At 50.5% G+C, this 12,145-nt stretch overlaps 1 protein-coding gene across 6 annotated transcripts in view; it reads right to left on the bottom strand.

The window, feature by feature from the left end:
- Positions 1 to 12,145, bottom strand: part of TTC13 (tetratricopeptide repeat domain 13) — a 64,046-nt gene that overhangs the window by 27,223 nt on the left and 24,678 nt on the right. For 2 of the 6 annotated variants that reach the window (XM_028531443.2, XM_036016190.1), the window contains exons 5-8: positions 7,738 to 7,803; positions 6,093 to 6,185; positions 3,403 to 3,519; positions 2,349 to 2,459 (exon numbers count right to left, since the gene is read on the bottom strand). In XM_028531443.2, the coding sequence (XP_028387244.1) occupies positions 2,349 to 2,459; positions 3,403 to 3,519; positions 6,093 to 6,185; positions 7,738 to 7,803 (387 nt within the window). The remainder of the gene's footprint in view (positions 1 to 2,348; positions 2,460 to 3,402; positions 3,520 to 6,092; positions 6,186 to 7,737; positions 7,804 to 12,145) is intronic. The other 4 variants (XM_036016193.1, XM_036016191.1, XM_036016194.1 and 1 more) reach the window with 2 other exon arrangements.

Raw genomic sequence — 12,145 nt, 5'->3', positions numbered from 1 at the left:
CCGCCACTCAGCAAACGCACTCTTTCTAGGCTCTCGTCGTGGAGATTTAGAATAAGGCCATCTGAGTTCCAGTCCTCATCCAGTCTGTGATTCAGTGTCTCTATTACAGCTCGTTTCTGGGAAAAGTCTCATTTCAAGATCCCACGCAGGGCCCCCTGCCCACCTGGCTTTCGAGTGAAGAGTGAAATCCTTTGTTTGCATTTGTTTGCTTTAAAAAATAACTTTCACTTCTTACGTTAGTCATTGGTATCTTCTTATACTCAAATCTTTTTCTCCTCCATGAGCTCTTCGAGGGACAGACTTTGACTATAGTATTGTAATTCTGGATTTTTTATTTACGGTGACTGAGAGAGGAGGAGAAGAATAGAGGGCAGATACAAAATAACGGGAAAAGTCCACCCGGCAGCCGCTGAAAGCGCAGGTTAAATAGCTGCTCTTGAGACTGCAGCTGCTGGCCTGGCTCCTGAGGGGCGTGGGGGGGGGGCCTTGCTGAGACTCCCCTCCACGTACCTGCAGAAGGGGTCTGGGGTACAGGAAACAGAATTGGCAAGATTCTTTTTGGTTTGGTTTTTAGTGGACAGGACTTGTTACTTTTTTTTTTAGTCTATGAAACATGGATCAAATTAAATTTTCACATGTAAAATAATCCACTATAATTAACACCTGATTCATGTTTACAGCTTATAAAGTGCTTCTCACACATTATTTTATTTAATTCTCCCAGTCACTTCAAGGGGCAGAGACTAGAATCATCTCTACCTGACAGGGGTGGGAGGAGAGGCTGGAGGAGTGTAAGGGTCTTGTCCTGTGGTGCAGCTGAAAAAGATTCAGAGCAAGAATTCCAACCAAGGCCTTCCAACTCCAACTTCAATGCTCTGCCCCTGAACTTCATGTATTCCACTAATACTTATTGAGCACCTACTATGTGACAGGCGCTGTCTGTACCACTGAGGGTTTACAGCACACGGCCTTCTTAAAGGCAAACCTCTCCCCGCCCTGCAAGTGTGTGTGTGTGTGTGTGTGTGTGTGTGCACATGTGTGTGATCCTGAGGACTCTGTCCAATAACAGAACCATGTTCTTTCTGCCTGAGTGCCCTGCCCGGCCACAGGCTACTGAAATTGTTCACAGCTTTCGCCCTTCTTTGGGAAGTCTCTCTCTTGACCTCCTGGTCAGAATGAAGTGTTTTTCACCTGTCCAGCCTGCCTGTGCTCAATCGGGCAGATGTGCTGTGTCCTGTGCCACAGTGCCTACTGTGTGCCAGGCCCTGGGAGCTCTGCTCTCAGCTCCCAGCCGTGTCTCTGGTCTGCTCACTCCTGGCGTGGGGCCTGCTGCACACGGGTTCCCAGTTCGAGCTCTGAGAGTGCGGGCTCAAGGGCAGGGAGAAGGAATGGGCTAGAGGTGGCCTTCCTACCCCACAGTTCCAGTCGGCTGGGCCAGCACCTTGGCAGTCTCCCTCAATGCCGCCTCCCGGGTGCAGTCCTCAAGGGACGGTGGGGGGGCCCGTGAATCGCAGAGGTGCCCCCTGCCTGCTCCTGGAGGAGCCCAGTGACATCTCAGCCCCTCCGACCCGGAATGCCGGCCATGTCTCCTTGGGAGTCCCTCTGCCCCTACCCTGCTCGGCCACAACCGTGTCAGCATCCACTTCCTAGGTGTCAGATTTGGTCTCAACTGAACATTCCCCTCAGATCCAGTTGCACAGCTCCTCTGAGCCTATAGGTTAAAGCCAAAGTGTTTAGCATAGTGCTTCGACGCTTCTGGTCCTCCCTCCCTCCAACTGTCCCGCCCCATCCCCCTCGCACACACTGACTGTCCGACTGCCGGCCGCTGCACAGCCTGGCTGCGTCCCCACGCTCCCCTGTCCCCTCAGCTGTCCTCTCTGCCGGAAGAGCCCGTCTTCCTCCACCTGCTCCCACTCTGCCTTCAAAGTCCAGGACAAGGTCCACTTGTTCTCGGGAACTTCCTGTACCTCGAACTCTGTCGTTCAAATGAATCGTTCTTATCTCTGTGTCCAGAGCGCTTTGTTTGTATTCCTTTCTTGGGTGTATTTGCCATACGATAAAGTATGTGTGGGAACTCTGGGAGCTGTCTCCTTTACGAGCGTAAGGCATTCTCTCTCCCTCTTGCTAACCTTTGCTGCTCTTTCTCCTTCTGTATCCTCCTCCGAGTACCTACCAGATAGTAGGAGATCCATAAATACATTTACGCAAGCTACCTTCTGAAATAAACCGGCCAGACACTTGTTGGCACATCCTTTGAAAACACGCCACGCCACACTCTGCTAACTTCTCCCCGCCCGCAGAATGGAGGCAGACTCGTCGGACTGTGCGCACGGCGCACACACGTTCACCTTCAGGAGTCCTCGGTGGAAGAAGGTCAGCCCTTTGTAGAGCATGGCCACGGGCTGGTTCCGGTTCAGCTCCAGGGACTGCTGGAAGTCCTCGTGGGCCGTGGCGTAGTCCTGCAGGGGGCGGGGACAAGTGAGGCCGTGCTCGCTGGGTGTTTGGACTTTTCCTGCTTTTCACTGGTAGAGGAGAAATGTCCCAGTTTATCCTGTGCCCTTTTTAAACGTTTTAAAGAAAATATGTCATGACCACAAATACTGTAAGCTGAATTCTTACACTGTTTGTTGGAATAGTTGAACTTCTTAGGGAACTCATAGGAGACACTCACAAAGGTTTGACTTAAGCATACTGTTTTGACTATAAAAAGAATATTATTTTAAATAGTATTAAAGTCATAACCTGTTAGAGAAACTTGAAAAGTTATTTCCTGATACTAACATTTTTTATATTGAATACTTCTGAAATAATTACGCTATAAATCAACCTTCAAGTGTGTTCTGCTGAGATGTTTAAAATAGATTTCTTTTGCATTAGAAAAGTAGTATAACAATTACGTAAACCCAGAAAGGTAAGTGTGACAACTGCAAATGTACCTGTGACGAGAAAGGATAACCCCGTCGAGTCTGCGTCACCTGCACAGAGTAGATGCCACCTGAGAAGCCGCATTAGCTCAGCTCGTGGTTTATAGGTATGATGCAATCATACCTATAAATCTAATGCTCACGTTGATGACAGGTGTACCTGCTTCCTTACACTGGCATTTGCAAGAAAGGCTGAAGTATGTCTATGAACAGAATTTCTCTTCTGTTTTTCTTTCTTTTCGCTCTAGTCCAGAGTGAGTTACTGCTGATGGCTCAAGCAAGAAAACGTGTTCTCGGTACTTAGTGTTTCTCTGTGGGTCCAGCCCCAGCTACAGAAGGGGGTCTTGTAACTGTCTTATGTCACCAACATACTGCTGTGCAGCCCACAGCCCAAACCCGCAGCAGCTGTCTGAAGTAGAAGGGGGAGGGAAATCCTCATCGTCACAAAAGGGAACGTCTCCAGGCACGCGCCCCTCACCTCAGATATGAAGTGCAGGGTCCCCCGATGTCGGTACAAGCGTGCGGAGGGCTGCAGCTGGATGGCCTTGGTGAGGTCGCTCACTGCCTCGTTAATTCGTCCCAGAGGGGACAGGATCTACAAACCCAAACGTGCGGTCAGGAAAGGAGAAGTCCAACAACCGTCCCTCACGCTGCCAGTGTTCTAGACTTCTCCGTGACTCGGGGCCTACTCCACGCTCAGCATCAGTCCCTCCACGGACTAGAATCCCCGCCCCCAGGTGCAAAGCAGGGAGGCTCAAGGCCAACAAGCGGAGAAGCCACCCCTCTGTCCCGTCCAGGCGGGGGGCTGGGGAACTCCGCAGCAACTGCCTTGCCCCTGTTCCACATTCTGGGTTACCACTGATGCTGCTCTTCCTGAAACGGGACCACTTTCCCCTCAACCTATCATTTCTCTTTCAGGTCAAAATTGGGCAGATCGAACTCGATCTGAAGGAAAACTTGGAACCACCGAGAGACAGACAGTGCTGGACACAGAGAGAGGCCTCCACTGCCCTTAGCGACGCCCTCTGAGGCGCTGGACGCTCCGTGCCAACTTCTAAGAGTCCGGGTGTTTTCTAAGCCCTGCTGTGTTCATTCTTAACGCGTCAGTCACGGTGTGCAAAGTGGGGGGAGGGGAACGCCCGCCAGGCTGCCTGGGAAACCGCTGTGGTCCAGCAACCAGCTGGGCTCGGGCACCAGGACCACATGGACGGCAGTTCCGAAGGGGGAAGCACCCCGAAGAGATGCACGAAAACCCAGCGTGGGGAGTCTGTACGTGCGCATGCATCAAGCTCGAGCACGTGCTCCTGAACAAAGTTCCTAAATTAGGGTTGCTTTTCTTCTCATGGGTCATTTCAGTTACGTTGTACTAACTAGTGTCCTATTCTGCAGGAACCTCAAACCAGCAAAAGTGGGAGCATCCAGGCAGGCACGTCACTAGGGGGAGAAGGACCACTTGCTCCGGAAGAGGAAGGAAGGGAAATGTGTGCCTGAGAGCGCCAGGAGCACACCGTCCAGGGTACAGTCTGGAAGGGAAAACACCCCTGCCCAGTGTACTAACCCCAGGAACCTAAGGGAACCACCACAGGCCGGCACAGCCATCAACAGGCAGAACAGTCGCCTGAGCAAGTGAAACTGTTTAGTTACGTTCACTGAATGCAGACTGTTTCAGAGAGTAGAAGATTTCTCACACAGTGGTTTCTGATATCGATAAATGATGTGCTGTAACGTAGCTGGAAAGATCACTACGCAGTGACGTTAGTGCCCGACAATGTTTGGAAAAGGGGCTAGGACTACGTATTCTTAAGATGATTGAAAGTTACTTTTCTAATTCCTATTATCGTTTTTGGATATGCAATTAGCTTTTTATTAGACATATAAAAATTTTAAATCTGCTAATTAAGTCCTGTTTCTAAGGAAGCCTAGAAACTAAATTCCTGCTGTGTTCACAATGTTTTAACATAATGTCAGTCAGGGAGGGAGACGCCAGGACCCCGCCCTGGGGCAGAGGTCACAGGGTCATCGCCAAACCCTGACCCTGAACGCCAGCCGGGCTCCGGGGCAGCAGGGAACCTCGGGGTTACCATCCGATACACACTAGAGATAATGAATCCAGTATCATTAATTGATGAAGAATGTTATTCAGAAAGCCAAATCCCCAATGCAACATAAAATTCTTTTTACGAAACTGAACTATTATTTATGACACTATAATTCTAAGGACAACATCACAAACAGTTGTAAATTACGAAAGCAAACAGTGTTTCCTTCCTAAGTGTTCTCTCCCCGGAGAGGAAAAAAAGTAATTTTTTTTCTTTAGTCCAACTACAAAACGCCACCTGGTCGGATGACTGAAAGTTAGGTTCCATTCAGGTTGAACACACTACCATGCACTCAGAAGCACTTGGCCTGGCTACATGCGCAGACAAGCAAATACAGCACGAAACCCGGCCAGTTCAGAACGCCCTCTCCCCTTGGACCCCCCAGGACCCCCAGGACCCCCAGGACCCGGGCTCTGATGGGTCTCAAACCACCTCCTCAGTGACACCCCCGCCCCTTACCAGCCTCACTGAAAAATCTGGTGGGCCACAGGCCACACCCTTCTGCTCCCGAAGCACCTCCACTTAGCGTCTGCTCTCACAGGTGCTGCCTGGAGTTTCCACCACGTTCCCTCTCTGTCCCCGCCCCAAGTTCCCCTTCAGAGTCTGGTCGGGGTCAGCCTCCCTGGGCACAGGTCTAGCCCGTAAGCATTACAGGTCAGCACTCGCCTTCACACACACACTCACACACACACACACACACACACACACACACATACTTCTAAAGGCTGTTTCATTTCTACCACGCTGTCACATTAAGTTTTGCTAAAGTATGTCATATACACAATACATATCCAGTGTAATATATACTTCTCCATGAACACTGACAGCTGCACATAAGGGCATACATACTTTAATACTAAATATTACTATTACATGTTAAAGCAGGAGTGTCACTCAGCCCATAGTCTTCTAGCATTTCAACCATGTTCAAAGGCATTAAGTATGTAGGAGGAAAACACAACAGGTGTGAGGGAACTTTAAAATATAACAGTAAGAAAATGATAGAAGAAAAAAGTCTGAGGTTCAACTAACCCAATAAGGGCAGAGGGAAAAAGAAAACCACACTCACTTCTGCTCGCTGCTCAAATACCTCTGGGCGGTCTGGTTCCAAGGAAATTACTCGGCTCAGTTCGAACAGAGCAAGCTCAGCATTCTTAATGTCCTTGAAAAGGCATTAGCTTAGTATGAGATACACGGTTACTCAAAACCAGGGGGAACAGATCTTCTGAAATAGTACTTTCGTAACAATGTAACTACTTATTTACAAGTGAGTATCAATTATCTTCCTAGGACATATCTGCCAAGTTAAGTAAGTTACATTACCATTATTTAACTCCCTCACTCCACCTACTCGTCACCAGCACCCTGGGCCTGACCGCCTATCACAAGTTCCACAGGTGCCAGAACAGTTTCTACATCGAACCCATTTAAACACTGACTCCGAGAATTTCAAGGGATGAGAACGTGGATGCCAAGCAAAATGAGACCTCTGACCAGCAGCGAGGCAGGAACAGAGGGGACCCAGCTGGCATCCATCGAACCTCTAAGGCTATACACCTGCACCACAAAAAATCAAGAGAAGTTCTCCAGAATGTGCATGTTACTTTTACAATGAAAATGCATGAGCATATTACTTTTATATTAAAAGTGTGTTGAAGATACGAGCAAACTTCACGTCAAGATATAACATTCAGAGGTGAGAATTAGGGAGAAGGAGCTTATCTGACCTCCACTAGAGAAACTCTAGTTTCTCTAGTCATTTACTGGAGAAATGACTAGACATTTCTGGTCATTTACTGATGCTCTGAATGTAACATTGTTACCCTCCCAAACACCTGTCATTACAAAATCCGCTTTCATTCTCAGTCCTCTGTATCTCAAAAGTATGCAAATATCATATACAATGTATCCAATAAGCTGACACCCAATTTGTACAATTTTTTTTAACTGGCAAAGATACAAAAGTGACGTTTCTCCCTGAAAGCATAATTTCATTTCAATATGTTTCATATACGATAAGACAAAAGTTTACATATACTGCTCTACACTGAAAATGTAGATCTGAATCTTAGACTATTTCATTATTTAATATAATAATCTCAGGAAGGCTTCATTTTCACACCGTGATGCTTATGTTAAGCAAAATATATTTATCCTGACCTCCTTCCTCCATTCCTCAGAGACATGAGGGGGGTCAGGGTACACAGAGAGACACCTGTCTGGGGAAGTATAATATGTGATAACAAACAAATTTTACAGCAAAACTTTCGTTCTTTCAGTCTAACTTTACAAACGGTGAAAGGAGCTCCAATTCCGTGCCCTGCTGCCCTCCTGATGCCCCGTCTCTGCTGTTCCCAATGAGCACTTCTTGGGAATTCGGCTAAGATCTCAAGCTTTTCTGGGTCTATGTCCAGTTCATCACAAAAAACAAAGTTTAGGCTGGCAAAGACCACCTAAACTTTTTCCACCCCGTTTCTTTTGGGGTAGAAAATAAGGCGAAATGGACCTCAGAAGTCCCGGGTAGAAACTCCCAGGTCACCGCTTCCCGGCCGTTTGCTCGCAAGTGAATCCTCCACGGCCGCGCTCTCATCTGGGACCTGGGGCAGCAACTGCGTGTCCCCCCGGGTCTCAGCGAGCAGGGGGCGGCTCTCTCCACCCCCGGCCCGAAGCAGGTCACGCAGGCACCACGCAAGCGGTAGCTATTCCATACTCACATGCAGGCCCTTCTTTCCATAGGCTATCCCTCGGCCATAAATGGCACTAACCAGATCAGGCTCCTCCTAGTCAGACCAAAACAGAAACACGTGAAAAACTATAAACAAAACAAAACAAAACAAAACAAAACATAAGTCAGTTTCTGCCTAAAGCACGTTAATGCCACAAGTGACGGCCCTACTCCACGAGGCCACACTCGGAAGTCCACACACAGTCCCCAACCAGGGACGTCTGCAGGCTTGAAGCTCGTGTGCATGACACACGCAGTAAGAGTTCTGCATTAAAAAAAATACTAAACTAAAGAGAGCCAACAATGCTGAGCTCTGTGCTAGTGTCTTTCGCTGTCATCGCATTAAAATGTGATCCCCTCCACAACTCCGCGACCGGCAGCGCCAGCAAGCGTGTGTCACGGAGCAAACAGAGGCTCAGAGAGGCGAGCAGATACGAGTGAAGGGCTGGGGATGCCCCCTCCTTGTGTGTCTCCTCTGGTGAGATCATGGAATAATCTGGAAGGGAAGGGCCCTCAGTGCTGACACGGCGAGGGATACGACACGAGTCGGCTCCACAGCCTGGGGGAGGGGGATGAACACGGTCCTTGACACCGATGGTCAGTCAGTTCCTTTCTGCAACCTGCTCTCACATGGACCGACGGGAAAACCTCGCAGGCCCAAGGGCAGAGCGTCTGCTGGCCTGGCCCCCGAGCCCCTACACATGGGCAGCGGTGTGACGGCCCCACGTGCTGCGTGAGGTGCCCCTGGGGACCTGCGGCCTCCACACTTTTGACCCCACCCCTGAACCCTGCCCTGTATATTTAGGAAAGAGTAATCAGCCCATGCCTCCACGATCCTGGGGGAAATCCTGGACCCTGCTAAGGAATGTAACAGGACGGTGCCAGACGAGGCACGTGACTGGCCGACCCACTGCTCAGGTCAAACCTGAGAAAGGGGGCCGGCCAGGACTGCAGAAGAAGACCTCGGCTTCGATGGTGAGCACATAAAACCCCGAAGGAGAAGATGCAGTGCAATGAAAGGAAAACAAGGCTCCTTTCCACAGAAGGCGGCCCCTCCGCATCAAGGGCATGCCGGCGCACCTCTGGCTCCCCCAGGCCAGCAGACGAGCCTCGCGCTGCACGGGAGACCTCAGGGGAACAGTTACAGGTTTCCAGCTCCTCTTGGGAAATGAAAAGATTCAACAGAGATAGCCCACAGGACAAGAAAAAGAAAAACTAGCGTGAAGTACTGGCTGTCTCTTGAGATGGGGGTGTGGACTCATCAGTTCCGCACACGCCCACCTGCGGTACGCTCGCTCACTCAGGTCACCTCCCGCCTGCCACAGAGCTTTGGGCTTGTGAATTGTAGCTTAGAGGTAACTGGTATGAAAGGCTACCTGTGCTATTTGATAGATAAACAAGTTCCACATAACCACAAAGGAATGGCCGTTACTACCACTTCTTCTTCTTCTTCTTTTAATACATTTTATTTCTTTATGTTTAGAGAGAGGGGAAGGGAGGGAGAAAGAGAGGGAGAGAAACATCAGTGTGTGGTTGCCTCTCATGCGCCCCCTACTGGGGACCTGGCCCACGACCCAGGCGTGTACCCTGACTGGGAATCGAACTGATGACCCTTTGGTTTGCAGGCTGGCACTCAGTCCACTGAGCCACACCAGCCAGGGCTGGCCATTACAGCTTGTAACTAACGCTGATACGTGACGTATGAGTCAGTATGGGCACTGAAGAAAACTCTCCAAGTATTCACAGCCATTCTCGCAGGGCGGGGGGAGGGTGGCATTACTAGATATGTTTTCATTCTACTTAACACACTGCCGTACTCTTTTTCATTGTCTAAAACAAACATGTATACATGTAAACAAAAAATGTTTTACGTACTATATTACCAGAGAAGAATAGTGCTATAAATAAAAAGTCAATTTAAATAAATAGTAAATGCCATGTAAATTATAGAATATTTAGAAAAGAAAGAAAGGAAGGGGCACCCTATCACCCTGCCACCCAGAGGTAACCCTGGCAACACTTAAGGAGCCTCCTGGCAGAGCAGTGGCTTGGCCGGGGAGGGTCACAGACGCAGAGGGAGAGGGGCAGCAGGAGAAAGCCACCCACTGAGGAATCCGGGTCGCCCTGTCTTCACGTTTTTCCACGGCAATAACCCCCCCCCCCAGAGGGTAACACTGCCCAAGAACAGCGCCTCGGCCGGGCTGGGACGGGTAGCAGGGAGCCTGCACAGCTGTCCCTCCCACGTGACTGTCCAGGGAGGGGAGAGGAAACCCTACTCAGGTTTGTGGTGCCTCCAAATGATACTATGCGAGGAGTTTTTCTCCTAAAACTGAGAATATTTTCATGCCAGATGCTCATTCCGTGCATCAGAAAAAGGAGCATTTAAATAAACAGTTGTTCTACTGGTGTGACTGTCATCACCGTGCATCCTGTGGCTGGACCAGCCGCCCTGGAAGGCATCCTCGTCTCCCTGCCCGACGCGCCTACTCATGAAATCCTGGAAGACGTAGCTGCTGAGTGTCTCTGCTGTCTCCCTCCCAACCCAACTGGCACCCACTGCCCTGGGCAACCCCCCCCCCCAACCCCCGCGCTGGCCCAGGCTGCTGCGACCACCTGGCCCTCCCCCATCTCCTCCCCCTCCCCCTCACACTGAGAGGTAGGTCCCTGTTGATCACTAACAGCTGCCATGCCACCCCCCCCACTGAGACTACTCATTGACTCCCAACACCTACAACAGTGAGTGACATTCTCCTTTTTACTCCAGTCCACAGGAGCAAGTGCATTTTACGATGTGACCCAGCACACACATGTACATTACACACATACATACATACACACACGTATCAGAAACACAAAAATTTCAGTAAGTCACACCCAGCCTGCCATACACAGTATGATCATTTTCTAGTCTAATATATTTCATTTTTCAAAAAGGGCTAGTCTTGGTGTGCCAGTTAATTTCAGGTCCTCCTAAAATAAAGGGCGCCTGGCGACTTGAAGACAAAGGTGACATCTCAATGCCTTTGCAGAGAATGCTGATGACGTTCTGCCCTCCTGTCCAGCCTCCTCTCCTCCCACTCCCCCACTGTGCGCTCTGGAAGTCAGGGCTGTCATCAGGTCCCTGCACGTGCACCACTCCCCCAGCTCAGTGCGCATGCACCGCTCCCCCAGCTCAGTGCGCATGCACCGCTCCCCCAGCTCAGTGCGCATGCACCGCTCCCCCAGCTCAGTGCAGGAGCAAGCGCTGCCCCACCGGGCTGAAAGGCTCGCACACCGCCACCTCCGTGCCTGTGTAAGTCCTTCCACCTCTCCGGCTGCGCTCAAACACTCCCTCTGCTCTGACTCCTCCCAGCCCCCCGGACCACAGAAGTCCTCCTCCTCCTTGGTTCCTGTTATACAAGGAAGGGACGTCAGCCATTCGTCCATTCGACAGGGTGGGCTCTCAGCCAGGTCTGATTCCCATGCTAGAAATGCCGTGGGAAGCAAAAACCAACACGAAGGCAACGGATTCTTGCCTCCTCAGAGCAGAGCCAAAGAACCCCAAATGCAAGTGTAGTTAAAGCTTCAATACATGTGTGCCAGGGAGTGAAGGGTGCTCTTAGGAAGTGCGTAAAGACCTAGACAAGGTTAGCAAAGCCTCTCTCTGGAGGAGGCACTGGGGCTGAGATGCACAGGGTGGGGGATCCCAGAGTGGCTGCTGCACCAGGCAGAGGGGCCGCCACCACGGCCCGAGGGAAACGGAAACAGGAAACAGGAAACGTGGTCCAAGATGAGGATGGAGTGCCAGGTAGGAGACCTTACTGAGGACTTGTACCTTTAACTTAAAAGCACCAACAAAAACGTGTGTGTTTACAGTACATGTGTGCATACGGCGTGCATGTGGGGGTGTGTGTGGAGGGTCTGAGAGAAGCCAGGAGGTGACGGCCACATCAGTCATCTGGTGGGTGACAGTGGCCTGGACGTGGCTTGAGGAGGGCCGGGAGGAGCGGAGGGACAGAGGGGAGGCTGCAGTCAGGAGGCACAGGGGTGGGGCTGGGGTGTGGGGCGTGTGCACCCACGTAACCCAATGAAGAGGCCGCTCCGGAGTGGGCACCGCGGGGCCACGACCAGGGGCCCCTTCCCAGTGCAGAGGGGGGCGCGGGGGAGGGACCAGGGAGGAGCCAGGGGCCAGTTGAGGTGGAACCTTTGAGTTAGATGCGTTTCAGACATCCAAGTGGATACAGTTCCTTTAAAATAATTCCCTTATTACATCACTATTTTCCATTTGGAGAAAAATACTAAGAAAAAAAGAGTCAACTGAATGGTTCCATTCAATTAGGGTTCTGTCTGGAATTTTTTCCCAATGGCACAGATAGTCTAGTGTTAGACTACAGAAATACCCTAAAGGGAAGGACAAA

Source organism: Phyllostomus discolor, chromosome 15 (genome assembly GCF_004126475.2).
Source record: "Phyllostomus discolor isolate MPI-MPIP mPhyDis1 chromosome 15, mPhyDis1.pri.v3, whole genome shotgun sequence".
Taxonomy (NCBI): Eukaryota; Metazoa; Chordata; class Mammalia; order Chiroptera; family Phyllostomidae; genus Phyllostomus; species Phyllostomus discolor.
This window is presented reverse-complemented; position numbering and strand designations above follow the sequence as displayed.